Raw genomic sequence first — 26,648 nt, 5'->3', positions numbered from 1 at the left:
TATCAGTGTGGAGAGTTTACTTCTGGCATGTGTCAGGAGTGCCTTAATGTGGCTCACATTCATGTGCAGGCTCTAGAGCTGTGAGCAAAAGGCCTTGCAAACGTTGCAACAAAGCTGCTGGTTCTTAATGTTTCCTGAGGACTGGTGCTTTAGTTTATTTTGCGTGCCTTCACAAGGCTGTGAGGAAGGAAGGGTGAGAAGGTAAGAGAGGGAATCGAGCTGTTAATGCTGGAATATTCTCTGCTACACACCCAGCCTAGCACACTGAGCTGTAGGGTTGCAGGGTTTGGGTACAAAGCAGCAGTGCTTGATTGCAGTTCTTGAGCACTGCCCTGATAATCATAGAATCCTAGAGTCACAGAATGATTTGGGTTGTAAGGGACCTTAAAGCTCATCTATTTCTAGCCCCCTGCCTCTGAGTCATCAGGCAAACTTAGCTTCCCTGCAGAGAGCCTGGGGATGAAGCAGAATGCCCTTGCAGGCTGCCTAGAGGCTTCTAGTTCAGGGCTTCTGGGAGCCAAAGGAGCTGGAAGTTTTGTGAACAGCTGGGAAAGATTGTGGATAGAGAAATCCTGCCTTTCTTCCCTCCTTACTTCCCTGGAAGAACAATTCTCACTTCTCTCATGCTTTCCCAACAGGACATATTGCATTAAGTGGATCTCTCTACTGCCTGCCTTACCAAAGGGACCATCTTGAGCTTAGGTGTTGATCCAATCTCCCCACAGTGGCTTGATTTCCACCCTGAAGGCAAACAGGGTGCATTGGCTGAGCCTCTCCATGTACATGGTCCTGAGCAACCTGGTCTAACCAGCCCTGCTCAGAGAGGGGGAAGACCACAGCCATTTCTCAGAGGTCCTTCCCAGCCTCAGTGAATCTGTGATCCATAATTGGAGTGTCTTTTTGTGGCTGGGAGAAGCCTTGCCTAGTGTTTGAAATGTGTTGCTATTAATTACAGCCTCAAATAGCAGATGCACAGCAAAAATAAATATTATCGCAGTGGGAGGCTTTGCCTCCGCAGAGCTGAGAGGATGCAAATATTTGTTGTCTTTCTCCGGAGTCCTGATGAGGCATCCTGATGAGGGCTTTCTGTGTGCCACCTCCTCTGAGGCCTCTGAAGCTCACGCCTGAAGAAAGACTGTAGTAGCAGCATGGCTTTGGGGTTGTGGGGCAGTTGCCCTTGGGTACATGGGAAGCTTCAGCAAGTCTGTGTGCATGAATCAGACTGTGATTGGGCCAGTGTGGTGACTGAAGGAGCGCTGTCAGCTCTTCTGTTTCTTCATCAAGAAGTGATGAGCTCCGACTGCAGCAACTGAGGCCCAGGATAGACACTAGACCTGCAGCAGCGATGTTTGAAACAGCTTAGGGCAGGGGAGGGTTTTCCACTGTGGGAGACTGCGGCTAAATATTTGCAGGAGCAGGAGTGCTGTTGATGACCATGGCTTGAATACAGGGTGAGTGATATCTTAAGGTCCTCCTGGCTCCTTGACCCTTGCTTGTGGCACTCCAGCTGCAAAGAACCACAGTTTTACTTACCAGGTTCACTTCCTGACATCTCTGTGGATGGAAGGACTTGTGTTGGTGGTTATAGCTTGTCTTTGTGCTGTTTCCGTGGAATAGCTGCTATCCCTCCCCTTAACAATTGCCTTTGAATATGTCCTCTTCATAATGAAGACTGATAACCCAGAGCTGCCTGTCAAAGCTCAGCAGCTCTGTTTATAGAGGCGTGCAATTAAAAATGGATCTCATATATAATTAAATAGGATCACGTAGGCTTTGCGCCTTGCATTCAAGAATAAAGAGGCTGCCATCTAGGAATCCAGGCAGAAAATGGAGATGCTGACAGCCAGCTCCTACTTTTATGCTAATTGCTAATCATCTGCTTTGTTCAGTATAATGCAGCAAGGAATTGTGTTCACGTTGAGAGCCATGTAGCCATTTCGCTCTGTGGAAGTGTTGCCCAGTAGCACCCTATGGGCAAACAGGGGGGATGCTGAATGCATAGCTCTAAGGTTGTCAGCTTGTGAAAGCCAGAAACTCATGGAGGAGCAGAAGGAATCACACAACCCAGGAATGATGCAGCTTCAGGTGGCTGTGTCCTGGCTGCTTTGGGCTATGGAGATGCAGCTGTATATCAGTTGGTCCCTTCATGTACTTGAGGTACAGCAGGAAAAAGATGATGTTCAGACTTCTTTGCAATGTGTTTTTTCTCTGGCTACCAAACCTTTGTGAAAAGCAAGTGATGAAACTGGCTGTAGTGAGTGCAGAGGCACTTGTACACTTGGAGTCATCTACAGATCTGTATGTAGAAATGTGCATGTGTGTATGTAGTTGTTTTGTACTGTACAGTTTGTGTCAGCCAAGCTGAGTTAGTCTGGTTCCCCAAAAGCAGATCCAGTGTTGTGAAGACTCCATGGTGACAGATAGGTCTGTACCTGCTGCTGCTTTTTAAGGGCCACCAGTTGGGTTGCTCAAAGGTGTCTTGGTCCCATTCTCTGTGGGTACCAGGACCTGCACATGATACATTTGCAGGGTAAAAGGAAGGGATAAGGGGGCTTTGAGTTGATGAATAGCTCAGGTAAGGCATAGCCTGTCTCACACTCTTCCTTTTGGTCACTCAGGTTTATAACTCTTCCAAATGGTGTCCTCCAAATTGTGGATGTGCAGGAGAGTGATGCTGGGACTTACCACTGCGTGGCAACCAATGCCGCCCGGAAACGCTACAGCAGTGCTGCTGTCCTCAGTGTTCTCAAAGGTAAGTGCAGGCAGGAGCATGTTGGGCTAGGCACATCTGCCAGATAACTGTTGTGTGTGATGGCAAGCTGAGCTGAAACACCAGTGACAGTCTCTCCTGCTGGTGTGGCTCTGCACATCTAGTTAAAACTTGCAGAGAAGGCATTTTATTGAAGATTTCTCTTTATTCTGATGGGATGAGCAGGCTGGGGTGGGAGGTGTTGCCACTGGGACTCACAGCTGGCTGCTCTGCCAAGCCACAGGACTCAGCAGCCAACAATAGTCATGGGATTGTTTGTGCCCAAGAATTCTCTTTTGCAGGTGGATTCTAACAGCCATTGCATTTTAACAGCCCTGAACTCCTTTATGCTCTGGGGCTGTTAGAAAGGGATCAAGCATCCTGTTTGCATCTTGAAGTGCGGCGTGTTTTGATCATATCTCTAGTGGCCTTGGATGGCAGGACAAGTGAAGGCTGACAGGGAAAGAGGAAGGTGCTTGCCCGAGCTAGCAAGAGGAATAGTTGGAGGCTGGAGTAGTTGGCAGGGCTGTATCTACCCTGGGTTGCCTAGCAGGCTCCAGAGGAGGTGAAGCACAGTGACATCCAGCTTATATTCTGTGTCCATATTGCTGGCTCTTTGCTGAGATGTTGGGTAGGCTTCAGAGAGCTTGTTGTGGTATTTGAGAACAGCCTCAGCTGGGATTTCTTCTACCGACACAGACCATTGGAGCAAGGCTTTGGATGTGAGCTGCCTTTTGCCTCCCGATCTGGGCCTCAGTCTCTTGAGTGCATTTTTGTTTGTACACCAAGAGTGCAGTGGGCAAGTCTGGACATGCGAACATAGCTGAGAGCCTAAGTGCACTGGGGACTCCAGACTCCAGCATCCTTCCCAGCACGCCTGGCTGCCTCCCAGGGTTTTATAATCCCAGTCCTGCAAGTGGGCAAACTCACCAGGGCTGGGAGTCTGGCTGAGCTGGCCCTTCTCTCAGGACAATGTTCCCCTGCCATGTGTGTCTCTTGTGCTGATCCCAGTATATTCTGTAGGCAGCTTTAACCTTGAAAGCTCTGAAATCCTTCTCAGCCCCTTTTGTCTTTGTTTAGGATTGTGTTGCTTGGCATTCTGCTACCAGTGTATTTTCACAGAGATGGCTTTGCTGTTCATCCATCAGCAGGGAGTGTAATTAAGTGTGGAGCCTGAGAACACACCTCTGATCAATGGATTGTGTCATGGAGGTAATCTGTGTGGAATCTGCAGAGAATTTGTGGGCAGTTGAACACCCTGTATCTAATTGCCAGCCCCTGCCAGATCCTCTGTGTGCTTAATGAGGCACAAGGCGAGGGGAGCCCTGCTACGGGCAGTTCCACAGTGCAGAGGCAGCTCCCTGGTTGGGTCTGCTTTGCAATTGATAAGTAATATTGATCAAGCTACAAAGGTGAATGTGCTGTCCTTGGCATCATAACTCGTTCTGCATAATTGTATCTTGTAACTCTGCAATGTTTAAGCTGCTTTGCAAATGGAGGCAATGGAAGAGGTTAAATGGGAAGCGTTCCTTCTGGAGCACCAGCCGGCCCGAACAGATTTCTGCCTGGAGTTCTCACCCAAATCTCGCTTCTGCAGCACCACACCACCCGCTGGCTGCAAAAACAAATATGTGAGGTTGAGTTTTTTACCAGATTGAGCAGATAGTGATGAAAAACATGCCTGTTAAATCTCTGGGGCTTTTTATAATTGGGGAAAAGTATCTCTGAGACAGATGGGAAACTGCAGTGACCTGGGCAGGCTGCAAACTCCTCCAAGAGTGACTGGCATGGTATTGATCCTGTTTTGTTTCAGCACTTCACCATCAGAGGCATGTTTTTGGATTCTTGGCCTGGCTTGAGGAGTCTTTCCCTCCGTGTTCAGTCGCAGCTGATAGCAATGGACTGGAGTGAACTGGTCAGGCAGAAATCCTTTGCCAGTTGTAAAATATAAAGCCAAACTAAACCAAACCAATTCCAGGGGAAAAAAATATCCAAACTAAAAGAAACAATAACCTGGAATACAACTATTTAGTGTTGCTAACTTGGGAATATCAGGGACCAAAATCCCACGTGCCTGGAGACAGGAGCAACTAAACTACATTTTACCCCCTGCTAATGGCTAGTGAGTGATTTGTATTGAGGTAAGATGGGAGTCCCAGTCTTTCAGTCCCACTGCAGTGCCAAGGTCCCTGGGTTTGTGCTGGGAATTGTTCCACCTCCCCTATTAAAGGCTTTTTCTTAGTAGAGGCAGCAATTAGCACGACCCCCTTCTGGCATATTTTCATGGTCTGAAACCCCCAAAGTGTTTCCCTTGTCGGTGTGACTTCCCCATTACATGGGGGCTTCGTGTTGTGTGCCGGAGGCTGGATCCACGTTGGCCTTACTCAGGGCAGAGCGCAGCAGTGCCTGATCGGGCTGTAAGTGCTGCAGATGTTTCAGCTGTGCAGACTTCATGGTGCATATTTCCAGACCTTCCCCTGGGAGGTGGTATTTTGAGCTGGAAGGAAAGAGAGCAGACAGGACAGTGGGATGCAGTCCCGCAGCCCTGAAACAGAGCCTGCTGTGAAATAGGGGTAACTTGGGATTTTCCCTTTGGATCTCCACTGCTCCCCGGTGGATGGAGCACCAAACACATGTGACAGCTCCGTCCCTTTGCCCCTCACCTGGACACATGATGAATGAACACTGCAGCTCTGCTGTTCTCTCTGCCAAAAAGGGCATTAGGAGCTGGCTGCAGGATGCTTTTCCCAGGCACTCTGTCTGCGTGTGCTGCCTTTCCTTGGGGTCAGCTCTCCGCGGGGCTGTGCCCTGTTTCTTGTAGCTCCTTTCGCTGGAAGCAGGCTCTGGAGTCATACTCTGAATTCATTTATAAAGAGTTAATTCCCTGTGTGTCCTGGTTGTGATCCCAGGTCCTTGACATGCCCAAGGAAGTGTCACTGTGCTTCATAAAGCAGCTCTCAAAGAAGAGGAGCAGAAAAGCTTGTGGAACATGACACTGTGTAGTCTCAGCAGGTCACTTTGCCTGTCACTTCACTTCTCCCCCCCATGTCATGCACACACTTGCTCTTTGTGTGTTTTCTTGGGGATAATGACTACCTCTTGCTGTGGGTTTGCTTCACAATTGGTACAAATGTGGCTTGCATCCCCAGTGCAGCACAAATAACTATCAGAGCCTGTGCTGTTGCTAGCACAGTGCTTTATTGCAAGGACTTCATCCATTCAGTTTTTAAATGACACAAGGAGTGTTGCTCTCTGTAACTCCCACAGCATCTTCCACACTGAATGGATATTGGGATCTCTCTTCTCCATAGCTAACCCAAATTTCACTTTACTGCAGCTCACCCATTAATCTTAGTTGCATGTTCCACATGCTGCAATAAGTGCAAGAATGGGGACAGCAGATGAGGGTGATGGGTGTAGATAGAGCAGGGCTGAGGTCTGGGCTGGGCATGCCACTGAAGAGCCTTCAGCAGATGAGCACGTCCCCAGTGAGTTGGGATTTAGTAGTGTGTTATTAGAGATGACACTGCGAGATTGCCGTTGGCAGAACATCATTTACGTTGACAGTTGTAGCAGCTTGCTGCAGCAGTGTCCCAGGAAATGTATTTTTCAGCCAAATATTTGTATGAAATATGATAACAAGGACAGAGCTTGGAGGCAGCTGAAACACCTTAACATTTTTTGTTCTTTTGGTGTTTGTGTTGAAGTGCTTGCAGGTACCAAGGGAGAGCCTGGCTCTGGGTGCTGGCACCTGGGTGAGTCCTGCTCTGAAGGGCTCTAGGACAATACAGCTATTACATGGGATGAGCGTTGGGGATGGAGGAGAAGGTGGTGATGAAGTGAGCAGCACTCGCAGTTGGCCACCACCTCATAGAAACAGACGTGCTGTTACCACAAGTGGGTTTTCAGTCCCTGCATGTGTGAATGACGTGCTGGATGCTGGGCTGGCACTCAGCCTGAGCCCTGATGACATGTGCTCTGCTCCCCTTGCAGCTCTGAACACAGTACCATGTCCCTTCTAGGGACAGAGGAGTTCAGATTTGGGTCAGTGCTGCTGTGGTCTGACCTCCCTGGCCGCAGCTGGGTGTTGATCCCATTGTGTGTGCTGCCACTGATGGAGAAGGGCAGTGTTAACCAGAGTGACGTGGTGGTCCCCATGGTCAAGGGTGGTCTTCCTCCAGTAAGAGCCCATAGGGAAGAGCTACCCGCAGCTGTGTTTGTGGGCACAGAATACAGCTTAAGGCTATGCTTCTGAGAGGCAAGAGGGTCATGAAGATGAGTAGGGAGAGAAAACATGGGGTGGGATGAAGCAGCTGTGTTTTTGCTGTGAGTTGTTGCATGATGCTTCACCTGCGGAGAAGCAGGAATCCCGATTCCAGCCTGCAATTCCTATGTCCCTGTTCCTTGTGCCTCTTCTGCTGGGCACAGACTTCTATCACTTTTCCCTCTCTTAGCATCTGTTTTCCTTTGCCCTCTGGTCTCTTGCTTTACTAGCTTAGCTAGTTAAGCAGGGAACTGCTCTCCACTTGACATCCCAAAAGCTCAGCCATGAGGACTCTGTTTATGTGTGTTTCTGAATCTTGTTGTCTCAAGTCCCTGATATGTGAAGCTGTTTTCATACTGCATCTGCTGGATTGTGTGAAGTGCTCCTGATCCTCCTCTGTGGCAGAGGGTGCAAAGCAGACCCCTGAGTGTGACTTCAGAGATGGCAAGGTCAAGGGGGAGATAAACAGCATTTTTAACTTAGTAAATAGATATTTAAAGCTACAAGTGTCCTTCTGCCTAACACAAGCTGTAAAATTCCCTTTACTGAGTCGAACAACGTCGGAGATTTCAAGCATGCATGGAACAAGATTGAGACCACAGAGTTTGGGTGAAACTTGTGAAGGACTGGTGCAGACACGCGTCAGGCACCCACCCAAACACCCAGCTCCATGGTGGGCTGGAGTTCGTGCGGGGCCAGCATCACAGCACTCACATCCCCAGGGAAAGCTGCTCGTAGCTCAAGTGTCACAGCCTGTTCCCGGGAGCTGGAGGGGGAGGTTGAGCTCAGCTGTCTGTGAAGTTCAGCGGGGCTATGATCTGCCACGCTCCTGACAGCTCAGCAGCCTGCGGTGACAGAGGGTTTGATACAGAATTCAGAGCCCTCACCTCCCATTAAGCAGAACAGCCAAGCCCGGGGTTGGCACCGAAGTGAGTGGCAACAGAGGTGTCAAGGATAATAGAGCAGAACAAGGGCTGGGAATAGGTGAGCTGTTTCCAAGTCCTGAGGGGAAGCTGGTCTCTCCCATGGCTGTGCTTTATGTTTGGAGCTGTCAGATATGGCCAGGCTCATGTGTTACAGGCAGCTCTTCCTCTGACTCCTGAAAGCTAGGGATAGCTGGATTCAGGAATGGTTTGCAGTCCTCCAGTTTTCTCCACATGCATGTCTTAGCAATCCAAGTCTCCTGCACTTTTCAGGCTTCCTAAAGTTACAGCTGGCACTTGATAAGGCTCGGACTGAAGCAGGTTTAAGCAATAGGCTCCATTCAGCTCTCTTCTGAGAGTCTTCTGGTGGTGGTGTGATGCAGTGGTGCAACAGCACATCTGCACTACAGAGATCACACCTGGCCTTCCTGGAAGGGATTGGCCAGGCTGTGCCTGCATGGTGAGGCTGAAGGGAACTAAGAATAGAGATCAGAATCAGGTCAGCAGCTTGCAATGGGCTGTGGGGCACAAGGTTGATGTGGTTGGGTTCCTCATGGCACTTGTTAATTATTAATCACCTGTGTTACAGGAGCTCTCTGAGGTCGAGGGGGAGCCGTGCCCTGCAGCACTTCCAGCATCCTAACAGCTGGAGTGAAGATGTTGCAAGTATCCAGAGGCACGGCAAACACGGTCCTGTTGCTTCAGACCTAGGGCAGACATGGAGGAGCCTTGTCCTTGAGTCACAGACCCACCAGATCTATAGGTGGTGCTAACAGATAATCTTAGACGGTGCTAAGGAGCAAAAATGGGGTGAGTTGGCCCAGGGGGAGGCTGAATCAGGAGCTGAACTGTGCTATTCTGAGCCCTTGCTTGGATATCCCGGGTGCCAGGCATTGCTCAGGACACAGCTGGGAGTTTGCCTGAAGTAACTGGGATATGCTTTTGCCCAGCTCTGTTTCCAGTGCAGCCTAAGGGCAATGCCACATGGATTATGAGAAGCAGGAAAAGAGAAGAAGGATGGTATAAGGAGAGGCAGGTGGTGTTGCCAAACACTGTGTCTTCAGGCGCTGCCTTAGACTGGGGCTTTCTATGGCACTCAGCAAGAGTCCAGCCAAAGGGCTTTGACAGAATCCATGGCTATCACTAATGATCTTTCCCCATGGAAAACCAGCTTTCCTTCCAGACTTTTCCTAGAAAAACAGATTTGCATTGTCCTGAGTTAATGCAGATGCATCCATCTGTTTTTAGTTCTTCCTTCCAAGTTGGCAGTCTTTGTTTGCTGCCAGACTGTGTTACTGTAGGCTCCCAGCATGTTGTATATTTGAAGTGTAGCTTGCAGGAAGCAGTCTGTATACCTGGCATCAGGGAGAGCACACCAAGAGGTGGCTTCCCATAATGTTTCTCTTGTCAAAGCTGTTCATGACAGTAATGTGAAGGGCCACCTCTGGCAGATGGCATGGGGCAGAACACGAGCCCTGGGTTCAAAGAGGGCAGGTTGTGTCCTTCTGCACAGCCCAGGGCCCCCAGCCTGTTCCCTCTCTGCTGTCACTGCTGTACGTGAATTGCAAATAGATCTGATGTGGCAAATAAATCTGAATTGCAAATAGAGCTGATGAAATAGGTGTCAGCCCCTGGGAAACATCAGCCTCTCGGCACAAGGAGGAAGTTACTGGAGCAGAATTGCTCCAGTCACAGCGACAAGGTGAGGTGAGTGAGTGAGGAGGAGTTTCAGGGCTTGTGACCTGTGAGGCAGAAGGGTGTTCTGCTGACCATGTCTCTGTGTCATTTCTGTGCCAGAGGTGACAGCATTTTTACCTGCCTCACAGCCTTTTTTTCTCCTGCATCTTCCTACGGGGTGATGTGCTGGCCTAGCAAAATGACAGAGAGCTGCTGCAATGATGGTTAAACAAGTTTGGGAATGCTCCCACTGAATCCCAGGGGCTGGCAAGCTTAGGTCCCCAGGGTCATTTGGTGTTCACTGATTTGGGGACGGGGGATGTCTATATTTAAATCTCTGATACTGTGGCTTTTGTTAGGGGTCTTGTGATGCTTTCTGGCTGTTACTTTACAGTAGCATCAGTCTTGTCAGCCCTGGGACATGCCTGCTGTAGTTTGGTGGTTCCTGTTGCAGTGATAACTGCAAAACATCATCCCCTTGCAGCCCTTGTCTTTCTTGTCCTTGTATCTGGCAGCTGCTGAGGAACGGCTGGGCTTGCAGTGCTTTAGAGGCTCAGTTTAGGTAACATAAGCTGTCCAGGTCTCAGAGTTAGGGCAGGGAGACTGCTCTGTCATTGCGCAGACTTCGGAGACACTGAGGTACCTCTGCTCCTTTCGTCACTTCTTTGTTGGCTTCTCACCTCCTCTAGAGGCTTAGCTCCCACTGCACACTGAGCGGCTTTCTTTTAAGGAGTTTAAGATCCTTGAATATGTGCTAGGAACGGTTAAAGGCTTATTAATTGATAGGTATTATCTAAACTGTTGGCATTATTAATGCTGCTCCAACATGGTCCTCAGTGTCCACTGTGCGCCAAGCTTGTTTCCTATTCCCTCTGCCACATTCCAACACGTGCTCTGCTTCGTCTGCCTCCCAGAAACCCCCTGCGACCTATCTGCAGGCTTTTGAGGATCCAGATCCATGGCCTGAGCTTTCCATCCCTTTGCCAACTTGGGGCCTGTGGCAGAAAACCAGAAGAGCCCCAGTCCTCATCATCATCAGCAGCTCTTTGTGCAAGGGGATCCGGGGCTGTGCGACCGCGCCGCCGGTGCGGCTCCTCCTGTTTATTTTGCCTGGCTCCCACTCGGAGCGGCACAAACGCTTCCAAGTGCTCGCTGGGGAAGCGAGCAGGAATTCCTCGTGCAGTCTGGCTGGCTCCTGGCCCTCTTGGCGTGATGAGGAGCAGTTGCAAATGCATGTACGCAAACAGAGAGCCAATGTTGACAGCTTTACAGGAGGTGGAGTGGTGGGCAAAGCATGCTCCGACTGCTCTGCAGCAGAGCTGAACGTACCCTGGACATGTACAAGTCTGTATCCTGAAGGATCAATGGTTTAGGGGTGGGAAAAGAGCCCTCCCTAAAACTCCAAGGCGATTCCTGGAAACCTGCCACTGCTCTGCCTCTTTCAGGGCTTCTGGTTACAGATAGCTCAGGGTGTCCACTTATGGCTGAGCGAGTACATTAAAGGATTTAATTTCTGAGCTGAAATCTGTCAGCTGTATAAAGAAGTCAAGGGAAATGAAAGAGGAGTTCCTGATGGCCCCTCTGCCTGTCTGGACTGGGATCCATGTGCTCTTCAGGCTTCCAGACACAGGACACAGAGACGGGGAAATACTTTACCAGGCTGTTTCTCAAGCCAAGTGAAAAGCAGTTCTAAGAGCAGCTCCTTCTGCCACACTCAGTGTGTAACTGACCCCGGAAGCTGTGGTGGTGCTGGTGTGAGGAGTGCGTCCAGGTAGACATGAGCACTCTTCTTCCAAACTCATTAATCCTTCTCTTTTTTCCCCCTTTCTTTGTTTTAAATCACAGAAGTGTATTTCATCTATTAAATTCTCCATTTAGTATGTACCTCTATGCAGACAGTAAAGGAGCAGGTTTTGTGCCTGCTATTAGAAGTACAGGTTGCCCCGTGTTTTTGGGGATGTTTGCTGACTTCTTTATTAGGGATCTTGTGATAGTAATTAGAGTTACAAGTGATGTATGTGGACGCCTTTTAATGGTGCTAAGAAAGTGATGGAACTTCAGTGTTTTAATCATTTATGCATGTTTCTTTGTATGCTGCTTTAAAGATGACAAATGATGTGTAGCTGTTCTGCTGCAGCACTAACTTAGTAAGTAGGAAGAGAAGCTCTGTTCCCATTCCAAAACATGGAGATAAATCTTCCCCTGTTCAGCTTTTCAGTGAAATGTTTGCATTGGCAAATGTGTAACTGCTTACAGAATGTTTTGACATATGAGGTAAAAAGACAATCTAAAACAAAGACAATACAAAACTGATTTACTGAGCTCATGTATACTGTCGGGCAGAAAAAGCCAACCCTGTTACCCCCATACAGCGTCACTTGTGCAGTAAAAGCCGGGTTCCTTTTCAGCCTCCCTTCCAAGTTGAGTCCGGTGTTGACCCAAGCACACTGTAGCTGCCTGAAAAGTGAAAGCATTTCTGCTGATAGAGGCTGTGAAACAAAGGCTCATCCTCTGCAGAGGAGTTTACAAAGCCGAGGACCATCAGAGCAGCACCAAATGTTTAGTGAATTGGGTCCAAAATCTCATAACTAGAAGTTGTCCCTCCCCAGCTTCAGTGATGGATGAAAACAGAACTTGGATCCAAACTGCTGCAGGGACCAGTATAGCAAAGGTGGAAGAAAAACCCGGAAAAGCAAATGGTAAAAGGCTTTGTGGTTGCCAGAGCTGTGTTTGGGAAGAAGAGGAGGCAACGTTTAAGTTGTGGTGCTTTGGGGATGCCTGAGTTGTTGGGTGTCAGAAGGGCAGCACTCAGCATCTCTCGCCACTTGTGAAAATCACTGGTGCTGGTCCTCTCTTGGCTCCTTTGCTTTCCTGTTTGTGTTGCTGTGATCAGATGAGAACAGTTATAACAGAAGAAATGCTTGTTGCTAGGCAGGCTCAGGTTTGAGATCTGACATAGTTTATATTGCCCCCAAAGCATATATTGCCATAGTGTTAGGATACAGCCAGGCAAGTGTCCTGCCTAGGGACTTTACATGCCGGTTATCTCCTGTCCTGCGTGTAGCCCAGAAGCAGAATTACCCTGTAGAGAAATTGCCAGGAAAGTGTAAAGGAAGGAGGAAGGCAGGTGTGGAGGATTCCTTATCTCCTTCATGGCTGCTGTCTCCTTTCTCCCTCAGCAGTCCAGGAGGTCTGCGGTTTGTCAGAGACAAGGGAGAGAGCTCGGGAGCGGGAGTGGGAGCGGGACATGCTCTGCAAACACAGCGCCTGCGTTTTTGAAGGTGTGTGCTCTGCAATGGGTAATTTGCTCCTTTATTGTCTGCAGAATAACAGCAGTGACAGCATTGACTTTCTCTAATGAACAGCTGCTCAGTGCTAGCATCTATTCCCGGAGGAGGCTCGCAGGGATGAATAAGGTTTCATGCTCCTCCTCCAGAGAGGGTGAGAAAGTTCACAGAACACAAGATTGTGGCTTGATTGTTGGGTATCTCCGACTCCTGAACTGCTGACAGCTGAGAGTTGAATGTGTCACCATGCAAGTCATGTTTCACCTTCCAGCACTTTCGCTGAGGCAGGGTGTTTATGGAGTCGGGAGAGAGGTGTTAGTTCCCGTCCAAAAAGTCACCCTCTTGTCACTGCAAGCGACCATCACAAATTGGCTGAACAAACCCCACTTTCCTCCTGGTGCACTGCCTCAATATTTCGCTGATGCTCTGCACTAACAACAGCAGGGAGGCAGGAGGGGACGGCTGATGAATTATGGGTGCTGTAGAGGCAGAGCCACATTGTAAACTCTTAGAGTTTGAAATCACTCGTGTATGTTATAGCTCAGGCTATCACTTCAGATAAACATTTTGAGCTTTGTCCCAAGCCTCCTTCCAAGCAAGTCGTTGCTTAAAGCTCCCCTGTCATCGCAGAGCAGTGTTTAGCACCCTACAGCTCGGTTGCTTTCAGTAAAAGAGGGTGAAATTGGTCCATCTGATTCAGAGGGTAAAAAAGTCCACAAAGGTGACAGCGAGTTTTGATATGTATCCATGGGTTATTCCTTGGGCTGCGCAAAGGTTTTGCCTAGAGCAGCTTTGCTACTTGGAGAGACAAAACAAAGCTGAGGGGGAAGAAATCTCAAAGCCCAAGTTTTAAATAGCAGCACTGTGACAGCTTTTAATGGTACAGAACGGGCAGCGTGGCGCAGGTGCATTCAGTGACCTGTTTTGTTCAGGCACTCAAAGATGTTTTGGAAGCTGCAGCTCTTTTTTCCTTTGTGTTTTAGCAATATTCCCTCTTGACCTGAACTTCTTGTCATGGCAGTGGAGGCAAAAATAAAAGATGCTGGTTTTACTCTTTGATGTTGGTTGGAATCCCTGTGTGGAGGTTTCCCTGGTTAGCTTAGTTCTTGGGAACTCTTCAAACCCAGTTCATAGCAGTTAACCTGTGAGCCATCCTGTCCAGCCAGCCTATTGAGATAGCAAGTGGGAAATGTACTCTAAAGAGGGCTCAGTTTAAAGAGCAACTTGACTTGTAGACTTGCTTTGACAGAGCCACAGTGAAATACAAAGCTGGAGAGAAATGAGTTTGTGTGTGCAAGCAGTGTAAGGGGCATTCATCCATGCACACACCCAGGAATGCACTGGGAAAGCAAACAGAGCTGTTTGGTTTTGTAATACAGTTTCAATAATAATCAGCAACAAACAGACATGGGGGGCTGGGATAATGTGTTTTCCCAATAGTTTTTCAAGGCTGAAGCCAGAGTTTTGTCTGAGGGAGAAGGAAGCAGAAATGGATGTTTGAGCTACAGATGCCTGTGGCTGTTACCACTCTTGGTTGTCAGAGGAACGCTGAGTTTGACTGTCAGGAAGCCCTCATACTAACTCTCTTTCTACCTTCTACAAGGTAAGTATGGAGCTGATAAGTAGCTGGTTGTCAACCCTTTGGGTCTCCAGGCCTCGTTTCTCCTGGCTGGTTACCTGGCCATCAGTGAGCTCCTTGTTCTTTCCCTTCCAGAGCACCCACATTACAGGATGGGCAGCACCAGAGGGAAGGGTAGCCAATGGTGCTGCTGCAGGAGTATCGTGAGGTGGTGAAGCATTTCCTTGGTCCTTCCCCAGCCAGGAGAAGCTTGAGGCCCCAAGGAAAGGTGAAGCTATGGGCTGTGCCTTTACAGCAGCACTTCATGGTGGCTCTGCTGTACCAGGACGTTGCAGAATTGGGTTGATGGCTCCTGGGGCCGCTTCAGAGTGAGGGTTTGTGCAGCTCATAAAATCCCTCTCCTAGTGACTGACAGCGCTACAAGGCAGCTGTCCAGGGACCGAGTGATGTGGAACAAGAGCCTTCACAGGGAGTTTCTATAACCTGTAAAGTGCTTTTGTCAGCCAGCACCTGGGGCCATGCACCTGAATGGAACAGACAAGTGTTTAAGTCAGGTTTGAGGAGCTTTCTCTCTCCCTCTTCCCTAAGCATGGTAGAGGAAGCTGCTTGGAAATCTGGCAGGGAATATATTGCCATCTGGTTGGTGTTATTTTTTACTCTACGTTTATTTTTTCCCCAGCACTGCAGAAAAGAACAGCTTCTTTCCTCCAGTGTCTTCCCAGCACTGTGGCCTTCCTGTAATGGCTGCTATAAAAGCCTTTTCCTTCTGGTGCTTTCTCAAGTGTTCCCTTCCAAATCCTGGCTGGAAAGCACCTTCTCCTTCTTTCTCTGATGTTGCCTCATCCCTCTCTGCTATATAGGTAGAGAAAGGGTAGAGGTCTCGTGTGCTGGGCAGCCTCACTCATTCGGTCGGTTCCTGCTGGAGTCCCCGCACTCAGTTGTTTTGCAGGAGTAATGATTCCTCATGGATTGCAGTGCTTTGTTGAACTGGAGCTGGAGTTAAAGGAAAGCTGTTGTTCCAGAGAGCCTTGCATTTCTCTGATCCTTCAGCTTACGTGCTGTTGTGGAAGTTCTTGTGCCTGTTTTTGCATTAAGCCCATTTTCTCTCTCAGTACTTCTCAAGCACAGCCTTGGTACTGCAGTTAAGAGTGACCAGGACTTTGATCTGTTTGTCAATGAAGCCTCTGAATCCATAGCCTGATGTGGTTTCTTCTTGTTCCTCTTTTGTGCCCAAGTTGTCCTGCTGCACCTGGACATGATGGTGGTGAGGCTGATGGTGTCCGTAGGTGTTAACGCTGTGTACGTAGCAAAGCCCTGGCCATGCTGGACACACAACAGGACATTGTACGTGCCTGTACACCCCAGGCCCTCTGTGTAGCACACTTGTTCCATTGGAAGGAGGATAGCTGGCTTGGCTTCCCCTTCATGCCCCATGGCAGCTCCTATTGCTGCTGGTGCCCACGACTGGGATTACACTAAACGTGTGGTCCAGCCATTGCCCCAGTGGGGACCACCAGCGCTCCTCGGTCTCTGCTTCCATCTGCTGGACGAGCTCTGGCTCCTGCTCTCTCCTGTTTTCCCTTGGTGCCTCAGGGGTTTTGCTGGCTCCTTTTAAACTGTGCTCATGTAATACTACAGATGGAAATCCCTTTCACACATGCATGGGCTGCAGGAATATTTCAGTGTTGGACCAACTCTGTTTTGCAAGACAACTGTGCTAGAGGAAATGGCAACAAGTCTGGAGGTGGGCTGAGCGCAAGGGTGCAGCAGTGTGTAACCTCCTGCCATGCAGCAGGCCTGCGTGCTGAGGCTAGAGCTTCTCTGGTTTATATCACAAAGTCAGGTACGGGTGAGTGTTGCTTGGATGCCACATGAATGGTCAGCGTGGGCCAGGCCAGAGATGCAGCATTGCAGGTGCCATCTCCAAAAGTGACCACAGCAGATGGTAGAGGAAAGCATGTAAAAAAACCTGGGCAGGGAGGATAATGTGCTTTGCTTGGACATCTCCCTCAGCATCTGACCTCGGTCAGATGTGTGGAAACATCTTGGGCTGGGGACTGCGTTGAGACCTTTGTGTTTAACAGTCCTGGTAAATGGGTCCTTCATGAGCTTGCCTGAACTCGGGTTTTGAACTCTGTCGTATCTTAGGGCACTGAGGTTGCACTGTGCAGAAAGGTTCTGCTATTATTTGTTCGACAGCTGCTGCCAACAACTTTCCCTGCTAGATCATGGCAGCAGCCAGAGCAGGTCTAAGAATTGCTTGTGACTCCTCTGCAGTTATTTCCCCTTTCATGAGGAAAACAACAAGAGTGTCCCTCAGAGTTAGATGTACTTGAGAGAGCTGGAAGAGCGGGGTTGCTGGGTTGTTGAGGGTTATGAACAGTCTGGTCTGCTCAAGAGGGCTCCGGTTGTTTTCATCTGACAACAGAAATTTGGCTGCTGCAAAGGCATTTCCTTCACCTTCCCTTAACCCCTGCTCAGCAGTGGCAGGCACAGGCAAGAAGGTTCATTTCAAGCAAAAACCATCTCCATCTTACACTGAAGACATTGTGCTATGCAGCCTATAGATCTTCTTGTAAACGCTGCTCAATTTACTGTTGGCTTGGTGTGTGCACTTTCTCCTCCAGATGTGTAATGACTGATGCAGTTTTCATGCCATCAGGTGAAGACCTGGACACAGGCTTGACTCCTCTTTGCTGCCATTTACAGTACAGCAGCTGGATGTTGGAATTTGTTTGACCAAGTTACTAGATTGGCAAGGCATCGTAAGAGCTCAGAAACAGAGGGGGTGTTTGTTGCTCTGTTAGAGGGCAGCGGTGTCTTGTCTCATCTAATGAACAAAACATCCACTTAGCAACAGTTGGTGAAAGTGCTGGGTTGAAACTATGTTAATTTTCCATGTGAAAATGCTGATGCTAATTTTTACTAGGGCAAGCATGGTGAGAGCAGATCTTCAGGACACCTCTTGTCCATTTCTTTAGCAAAAATACTTCAGTTATGTCAAAGCAACACCTGCTTTGCTCCTCCATCCCATTACCACGCAGGAAACAACCCATGGGGTGTCTGAGCTCCACATTCTCTGTTTTTCCAGGGACTTTGCAATTTGGAAGGACAGACTTTCCTTTTCCTTTTTGACTCCAGGTTCCCAGCCAGCAGGAGGAGATGTCACCATCATTGCTGCTCCTGAGAACACCACGGTGGTGGCCGGGGAGAGCGTGGTGATGGAGTGCATGGCGGCTGCTGATCCCACCCCCTTCGTCTCCTGGATACGACAGGGTGAGCATGAAGGACAGGGTCAAGTTTTTGTTGTCCAGAGGAACCTGTGGATACTTCATGTTTAAAAACATCTATTAAGAGGCTGGAGAATCTGTGGGACTGGAAGAGCGTTTGTTACAGTGGTACCTAATGACACGGGTAGTGTCACAGTGTAGGGTGTCCTTGCTAAACTGGAATTACTAATTAAATCTAGAAGGTTACAAAGCATGCAGTTCGCTTTAGAGTTGGCTGGCCTGTGAAATATATGCAGCTCTAATGCCTGGATGCCTTTTGATCTAAATTAGTCATCCTTATTGTATGAGCTTGAGCAGTGAAGGTCATGAGATGGGGTCAGGTCTGTGCCACTCCTACAGGGACTTAGAGGTTAGTGGGGATTCTGTGGATCCAACTTTGCATGAGAGAAATAACTTGTATGATCTTGCAGGATTATAAAACATGGTAAGATTTTAATCCTTACAGTGGCTGGGCGTGCTGGAGGGTTTTTATTCACAGCCTTACTGTGGTCACATTGGTGGTGGAAGGATTGAGTAGAAGCTCAGGTCTCATCAGAGCTGTACAGATGAACCAGACTGGCCCATGTTACCCAGGGCTGATAGCCTAAGTCATGAGTAGGGTGCTAGCGTCACTTCAAGTATCACATCCATCAGATGTGTTTCAGGGACTCTGCCTGAAGATGTTCTCAGCTCAGGAGTTGATTCTTCCCCATAAAAGGCTCTCAGTCATTTCCATAAATCCAGGTTGCTATTTAAGACTCCTCTCCCCTGTAACCGTTTATTGTGGTTGGTCTTCAGCCCAGACTTGTCCACAGGCAAGGATTTTAGTGTACATAAATATTTCCTCTTCCCCATAAAAAAAGGACCAAAAATACCTCAGAGGATACAGCTTTGGATTAAATGTTTGGCAGAAATGTTTCTGGTTTATCCTGTGCACTTCACAATTCCAGATACATGCTAGATCACTTAATCATTGCTTTGCTGAGAGCCGCTGATGCCTGTAGTAGAGTAGATATTATTAATTACCACTGTGAAAGTTTTTGAACAGGGAGGAAAAGGAGGAGGAAAGGTTGATGAAAAAAGTTCCTTGCATGCTTTGTTTTAAAGTGGTTGCTTGCTCTCCCCTGTGCTTCCTGGTGTGGACTCTTCAATTAGAAAAGATGGATTAACAGTGTTAGCAGTTCTGTGTTATACAAGCATGTTTCTTTCCAAGGCTTCATTAAGGAGCAGGCTGGGTTACTGGGCGATTAGTCATGTAGGTAACACTGAGGATTGTACCTCTAGGTTGCCAGTTTGGCTCTTGCCAGCCGTGGTGGTGTCAGCTAATTGCTACCATCTGGAGTCAGGCTTTCAAACTGCTCCAGTGCAAAAGGGGTGCACAGATTTTCCCCACCTCTAAGCATGCAGCCACTGAACTGTGAAGCCATCTAAATACCCCCAAACTGTGGATGGAGGGGGCAGAGGATCTGATCTCAGCTGCATTCCCTGCTGATGGTGCTAAGTAGGTGCAGCTGCTCACAGTGAAGGTGAGGAGCTTTCTTCTGTCTGGATACAGGCTCAGCTGAATCTCTGAGAGGTAAAGGCAAGCCAGTTTGAGGTTTTGCTGTCTGAAAGACATCCATGCTATCACAGGGGGAGAGGGACAAGGTCTGGTGTTGCACAGCTCTGCACAAACTGGCTGGATGTGCCAGAGCTGGCCATGGGTACCTGACCTCCCATCCAGTGCTGAGAATAAGCAGTGCCCAGCACCAGCCTGTGACATGCTGAGGAGCCCAGGGCTATTTGAAGTTGTAGAAGGATGGCTCATCTTCTGGCCAGGGAGCCAGAGCCAGCCTTTCCTCCTTCCCTACTCAGCAGCGCTGAGCATCTGGCCATGGGAATGGGAAGACAGCAGCTCATGGCCCAAGCACCAGAGCCCCAAGGAGAACCAGGTGTCTTCCTGATACCCTGCAGATCAGGAGCCAAGCTGGGGGCAAAGAATGACTTAGGAAGCTCAGTAAATTTGGGTTCATGTCTGGAACCCAGAGGAGAGAAGAACCCCTGAGCTGTTAGTGATTCAGTGCTCTTGCTGACATCTGCATTAACGTGCACAGGGGTCATCAGGCAGATCCAGGAGCTTTTCCAAGATGTGTGTTAGCACAGCTTTTCCTTGAATGTGCTATTCCTAGGGGTTCTCATTGCAGGCACACCCTACGTATCAGAGATTATTTTGATCCAAAACAGAACAACTGGTTATTACAGGCTAAACTGAACCTTGGGCCAATGTTGGCTTGGGCTGGCTGATGCTTGATCAAACACTGAGGAGTGTCCCAGCAGGAATCCTCCTCTGAGCTGGGGTTTGGGATCTGGGGGTCTCTCCACTCCCCAGCTGTGATCCTGGCTCTTCACAAGCCCTCATAAAGGGGGGCCTCACTGGGACTGCCTCCCACATTTGTGCATGTTTCTTCCTGCAGATGGAAGGCCTGTTTCCACGGATGTGATTGTGCTGGGCCGGACAAACCTCCTCATCCCTTCCAGCCAGCCCCATCACTCAGGGGTGTACGTCTGCCGTGCTAACAAACCCCAGACCAGGCAGTTTGTCACAGCTGCAGCTGAGCTCCGGGTCCTTGGTGAGTAGAGAGCAGGGTAAATGCTCCAGGTAGAAACCCTGACCAGGTAGGTGTGGATTACATGGACCAACATCCAGGAGATCCCCAAGTAGTTGTGACTGTGGCCTGTGCTGGGTAAGATGGGAGCCAGGTTAGAGCCAGGAGGCCCTGGGTTGGGATAGCTCTCAGTGGGAGTGTCTCCTCTTTAATTTGGGGTTTAGTTCCTTCTATTTACTGAACCATTTTATGCCTTATTCTTGTTCTCCAGGGTTCCCTCATGGAAATCTGTATCAGCAATTAACTTTCAGTATCGTGGAAGCCAGCAGGGAGAACAGCCTAGGATCAGGGAACGCAGCACATGATTGATAGAGAATTTATTTTTCCTTTTGGACAGAGTCTAAATTAAGCCTCTAGAGTCTGCCTGGCAAATCCTATCTTGTAAGCAAAGCTGCTACTGAATAAAACATAGCACCGAGTGGGGAGGAGAAGGGATTTGCTTTGCTGTCTTTTCCTCCTCCTTCCTGCGTTAATTTGTCCTCTCTCCTCCCAGCGAAACCCAGCATCTCCCAGGCTCCTGAAACCATCTCACGCACCCGCGCCAGCACAGCCCGGTTTGTGTGCAAGGCAGAGGGGGAGCCAGTCCCAACCATCCAGTGGCTGAAGAACGGGGAGACCATCCTGTCCAACGGGCGGGTGAAGGTGCAGAGCAGTGGGAGCCTCGTCATCAATCAGATCGGACTGGAGGATGCCGGCTACTACCAGTGTGTGGCTGAGAACAGCCTGGGCATGGCTTGTGCCACTGCCAAGCTCTCGGTGATCGTGCGGGAGGGTTTGCCCAGCGCTCCCAAGAAAGTGTCAGCCGTGTCCCTCTCCAGCACCACGGTCCTTGTGTCCTGGGAGCGGCCAGAGTACAACAGCGAGCAGATCATCGGCTTCTCCTTACATTACCAGCGAGCTGTGGGTAGGTGTCATCTGCCTCTGCAACACAGCTGTGTGGCAGGTACAAGGCATAAGGCACAGGTTGGCTTCTTTCCCAGCTAGTGACAAGTGTGAGGCAATTCCAGTTAGTTTAGCCCTTTTCATTGCGGGTAAAGGCATTTAGTCTTGGAGTCAGTGTCAGTCCATGACAGTGCCTGTGGATTAGCCAACATATATTAACCTGTTGACCAGCAGCAGCATGTCTGTGCAGCTGAGTTGTCTGGATTCTAGTGAGACCAGGCACTTCTGGAAACTTCTGTTGTTTACCTTTTCCTCCAACACATTGATTTTATATGCAAAGGGTGTGATTGTTAATGGAGATACTAAATAGCTACATTGTGCACAGGGGTAATCACTAAATTATTCACACCCAGAATCTGAAATGGGGTCTCTTGGGGTCTGTCTTCCCAAGCAGCCAGCAAGCAAATACTCTTGCTGAACTGTTGCCAGAGTTCCACTGAATATTGAGGTGGTAACATCAGTTGCCTTAGCATGGATTAAAGAACTTGAGTCAAAAAGGAGATGCAACCATTGAAGCACTGAATGTTTCTGGCTGAAGAATTCACTTAAGAAATGGGGTTTGTGCAGTTACTGGGAGAATTGGAGAAGACAGAGTGACTTTTAAGGTGGATTGACACTATGGACCTTGTGAGTTAAGTGCTGTTTCAAAGAGTGTCTTGGCAGCTCACTGACCTGCTGATCAGTGTTTCCTTTGCTCTAGGAACAGATAATGTGGAATACCAGTTTGCTGTCAATAATGATACCACTGAGCTGCAAGTCAAGGACCTAGAACCCAATACCAACTATGTCTTCTATGTGGTTGCATATTCTCAGCTCGGAGCCAGCCGGACATCCTCTTCCATCATTGTTCAAACCCTGGAGGATGGTGAGTACTGGTGCCTAAAAAATGGTCTTGGCCTGGTTCATGGTGAGCATTGGATATGCAATGGAGAATAGTATCAGCTCCTAGAAACCTAAACTTGCTTGCTGCTCCTTCTTGTCAGAAGTCTTTTAAAAACAACCTCAAACAACAAACCAAACCACACAAAAGCAAAGCACTCTGGTCTGATCATCAGCGTGGGTGATGAAGAGCATGAAAATGACCTAGCTGACAGTATGGCCCTTGAGAATCCTTCAGGAACTACAGTCAGCTCCTCTGGGCTTTCATCTAGCTAATGCAGTATTGCTCCAAACTTGACTCTGGGCCAGACTTGATTTCAACTGGGAAGAAAGACATCTACTGCAATTTGTAGGGGTGGGAGCAGCCTGGAGGTTGGATCCCTTAAGAGCCAGTAGTTTGTGTTGATTTTACCACTTATCATGTAGCATTTTGCAAACAGTAAGGGCAGAGTGCCAGAAGGACAGCAGCCCAGCAGGGGAGGACATGTACAGCTTTCAACAGACTGCAGGACAGAGGCAAGAAGTGATGATTTTGGCAGACCTCATCCAAACCCCTGCTATGCTGCGGGATCCATGATGTGGTTTTAATACTCCTGACACAGTGAACTGCATGGTCCCACATGTATGTGTCTGAAGCCTGAAAAGCTGAGTTGAAAGCATGAAAGCTGCTTGCAGCTTGCAGGGCTGTGATTCTTGAGGGAATGGGGATTCCCAGGCTGAAGTCTGGATCTCTGAGCCATTTCCTTTAGTGTCTCCTTCATGCTCCATAGGCATGTATGTATGCATAGGTGTATGCTAGCCTGCCCAGTTTGCAGTGCACATGGGGTCCCTAGGGAGCAGTGATCAGCCTGTTGGAGCTGAGCAGCCCACCATCTCCCCTCCCCAGACACCACACTCAGGCTCTGAGCTGTTGAAGAGCTATGGGGTATTGGTTCCCCCTGGGGCAGAGAGCATGTCACCAGTGGATGTCTCAGGGCCAGGACCAGGTAGTGGCCTCCAGCTAACTCCAAGAGGTGGGAGAGATGTGTTGTCCTGGTCTTTGCTGACTTCTCCTTGTTTCTACCCAGTTCCTAGCGCTGCCCCTCAGCTGTCCCTGTCGAGCATGACTCCTGGTGACATCCGTGTGACATGGCTGCCTCCCGCTCCAGAGCTGAGTAATGGCAAGATAACAAAGTACAAGATCGACTACTGCACCCTCAAGGAAGGTGAGGAAAACACTATTTAGGGGGTTGTGTATTCTGCGGCAGCAGTGTTAACATTTGAGGGGAGGAGGGACAGAGGGACCCCTTCTTATCCAAGGGAGGAGAACAGCCCTCTGTTAGCCTTGTTCTGCTGGTGGTGGTCACAGCAGTGCTGGTGCTGTGCTACTTCACCCTCCTTTGAGATGCCGTCTGTGATCATGGAGGAGCCTGTGTCCCCAGGGAAATGGTCTGGGGCTTGAATGTTTGTGCTGCCCCATGAATGTCTAACCCTTTGGTGCCATCTGCACTGTGTGTTTTGGGAGAAGAGCTTTGTGCTGGTCAGGGAAGAAGGGTAAATGCATTTTATTCCTTTAAAATGGAATCTAATCAAAGTGATCCTTTTTGAAAAAAAAGCAAGTATCCTGGCCAGGGTGTGTTGTTCTGTTGTTGAGTTTTATCTGGGTTTATTTATGTTGTCAGACACTCTAAGAAGCCTTCAGCAGAGATGGTAACATTTACCTGTGCTGGATGTGGCTGTTCCAATTCCATGAGGGGTGGCTTTGCAAATCCTTCTGGGTATTTGCTCTTAAACCCGTCAAACCTCTGCAGCTTCTCACTTCCCAGGGTCATGATTCTTGCTAAGGGAAGGGTGGGGAGTGTGATGAAGTGCTGGACATGCTCCCATGGGTTTGATCAGGTCTGTGCTGTGAGTCCTGGCTCTTTGATTTTCACTCTGAGCCTGCATGTGGCTCTGTGGCATTGTAAAACCTTGGCAACGTTTGCAGTCCGGGGCTCACACTCAGCAATATGGTGTTGCATAGCAGGGACAGTGCTCCCGGCTGAGTTTACAACAGGTGAAGCTGCAAAGCAAGACCTTTGCATTCAGCAAACATGCAGTATGAATCTTCAGCAAGACCCATGAGTTGTTACAGTGAAAATCCCAAGCCATTCTCAGTTTAAATTTCCTGTTATCTCCCTTATGAACTTGGGAGGGCTGAAGACGGAGATACAAAAACTCAGCCTGGCCTGAGTGGAGGTGTGAATTCTGCAGAGAGCAAGATTGCTGGACAGTTCTGGTTCAAATTAAGGTGAGGATTTTAATACAGCAGTGAGAAGCACTGGAGTCAGCTCCCATTGGCAAGCACGTGTGCTGCCATCACATCATCAGCAGCAAGGTTTCTGACAGCTCCCCTCCAGGCAGGCGCAGTGGTGCTGAAGGCAACGTGTAGATTTGAATGTGATGAAGGGAGTTGTCAGTCAGGATATCAGCTCTGCCCAGTCTTCAGCTCTAGTTTTTCCTGGTTGGCATGAGATTGCACAGGGCAAAGCCAGCTCGAGGCATGCAGGCCATGTGGGGGTAGCTGGGCTTTGTGGCTTCTTCTAAGCTGAATTTCACTTTGAGTGGGAAAACTGTTTTCAGTGGTGTCCCCTTGGTTCCAGCAGATCAGGTAACCTCCATTGAGGTGGGTGGAAATGAGACACAAATCACCCTCTACTCGCTCCATCCCAACAAAGTGTACAAAGTGCGCATCGCGGCCAGCACTAGCGTGGGCTACGGGGCCCCTTCCGAGTGGACCCAGCACCGGACTCCTGACAGAGACAACCAGACACATGGTAGGAGGCTGGGTAATGCCTGGGATTTGGGGCAGGGTGTGCAGGACACTGGGGAACTTGAGGCATAATCAGAGATACTTGCTTTCATTAGGGAATTACAGCTGCTGGTTTTGGTTAGACCAAAGCACTGACCTTTATCGTTCTGTTCAGCAACCTCTGTATGTCTTGCTGCTTGCCTGGGTGAGGGTCTTTCCTGCCTTCGTGTGCAGCTGTGAAAATTCTTAAGGAAGAAAGAAATACAACTCCCAGACCCTAATGTTATAACATTTGGGAGTGGATGGACAATTCTTCCGAGCAGAGCTGAGCCCAAGGCAGGCTTCAGCAGTGTTAAAGATGGTGGCATCTCAGAATACATTGAGAAACTCCCATAGTGGCTTTGTGACATTGTTCATTCCTGCATCACCCAGCTGGTAAAGTCAACAGCAGAGCATAACTGTACCACTCTCCAGGCAGTGGAAGCAATCCAGTTCACAGTCAGCCCTTCCTCACACCTCTCCCTCACCATCAAGGACAGGAAGGATTCAGTAGAGCAGGGAAATGGAGACAAGTGGCTGAACATTTTTCTCTTGTCTTGTTCTTCTTCTAGTTCCATTTGCCCCGACAGAATTGAAAGTCCGAGCGAAGATGGAGTCTCTGCTGATAACATGGCAGCCCCCAGCCAACCATGCCCAGATATCTGGCTACAAGCTCTACTACCGAGAAGTGGGCCCAGAGGAGATCAGCGATGAAAACCCTCTGGATGGTGCTGAGGATGAGAGCTGGGACGTAGGACCCATAAAGCTAAAGAAGAAAGTGAAGCAGTACGAGCTGACTCGCCTAGGTTAGCTGCTTCCATCCCTTCGTAGTTGGTGTGGAAACCCAGGGTCTGTGTCTTGCACTTTATAGCAGTCTTTTGGGATGCTTCCAAGAGTTGTCTGCTTGGTTGCTAATACATAGGACCAGGACCATGTGAGCTGTTTTAAGAGCCCCCAGAATCATTTCTGGCTTGGGATGTTTGGGGCTTGCTCTGAGCAGAGTTTAAAACACAGGCATTTCTGATGTCAGTGTAGCAGGGATTGTATTTTTAACCAAGGGCTACTAATACACTTAGTATACACTAATAAATGGATCTGAATCAATTAGTGTTTTTATTGTGTCGCCATAAAGAGGGCCTAGATTAAAATCTCCAGTCAGGATGATGATCTCTCCTTCTGTCTGTATTCTGAAGAAGCTCCATAATTGCATGCTATTTGAAACCTCTCTGTATTAAAATGCAGAGATGGGTTAATTCCCAGCATACTAATTTGGGATCAGTATTCTCCTCCACCTCCCCCTAAAGGAAAAGGGACAGAACAGTGAGTGTCCGTAGCTGGAGAACAAGTCTGCGCCACAGTCAGATCTGCCTGCCTGGGTAACTGAGCTTAGCACTTCCCATAAGGAGTTAATGTTTCTGATCTTACTAATTAGTTGATTTGCTCATGGATACAGGATGGAGAGTGAGGAGAGTCATGGCAGATCCTTGAAACAGGATTCTACTTCTTAGAGTCCTTCCATCCCTCACTTCATGCTTCATCCCTGTTAGTGCCCAGTGAGCTGAGACTGCAGGGCTGGTGTTTCTTGTGCTGGTTCGTCTTGTACATCCAGCATGTGTATTATACAT

The 26,648-nt window shown here is 48.9% G+C and overlaps 1 protein-coding gene across 1 annotated transcript in view; it reads left to right on the top strand.

The window, feature by feature from the left end:
* Nucleotides 1–26,648, top strand: part of IGDCC4 (immunoglobulin superfamily DCC subclass member 4) — a gene marked incomplete at both ends in the record, with an annotated part of 82,393 nt that overhangs the window by 39,210 nt on the left and 16,535 nt on the right. The window contains 8 exons of the mRNA XM_080626542.1: nucleotides 2,619–2,752; nucleotides 17,621–17,755; nucleotides 20,202–20,357; nucleotides 20,887–21,297; nucleotides 22,036–22,200; nucleotides 23,282–23,419; nucleotides 24,836–25,009; nucleotides 25,596–25,829. Of these exons, the coding sequence (XP_080482668.1) occupies nucleotides 2,619–2,752; nucleotides 17,621–17,755; nucleotides 20,202–20,357; nucleotides 20,887–21,297; nucleotides 22,036–22,200; nucleotides 23,282–23,419; nucleotides 24,836–25,009; nucleotides 25,596–25,829 (1,547 nt within the window). The remainder of the gene's footprint in view (nucleotides 1–2,618; nucleotides 2,753–17,620; nucleotides 17,756–20,201; nucleotides 20,358–20,886; nucleotides 21,298–22,035; nucleotides 22,201–23,281; nucleotides 23,420–24,835; nucleotides 25,010–25,595; nucleotides 25,830–26,648) is intronic.

This window comes from Psittacula echo (assembly GCF_963264785.1).
Source record: "Psittacula echo genome assembly, chromosome: 10".
Taxonomy (NCBI): Eukaryota; Metazoa; Chordata; class Aves; order Psittaciformes; family Psittacidae; genus Psittacula; species Psittacula echo.
This window is presented reverse-complemented; position numbering and strand designations above follow the sequence as displayed.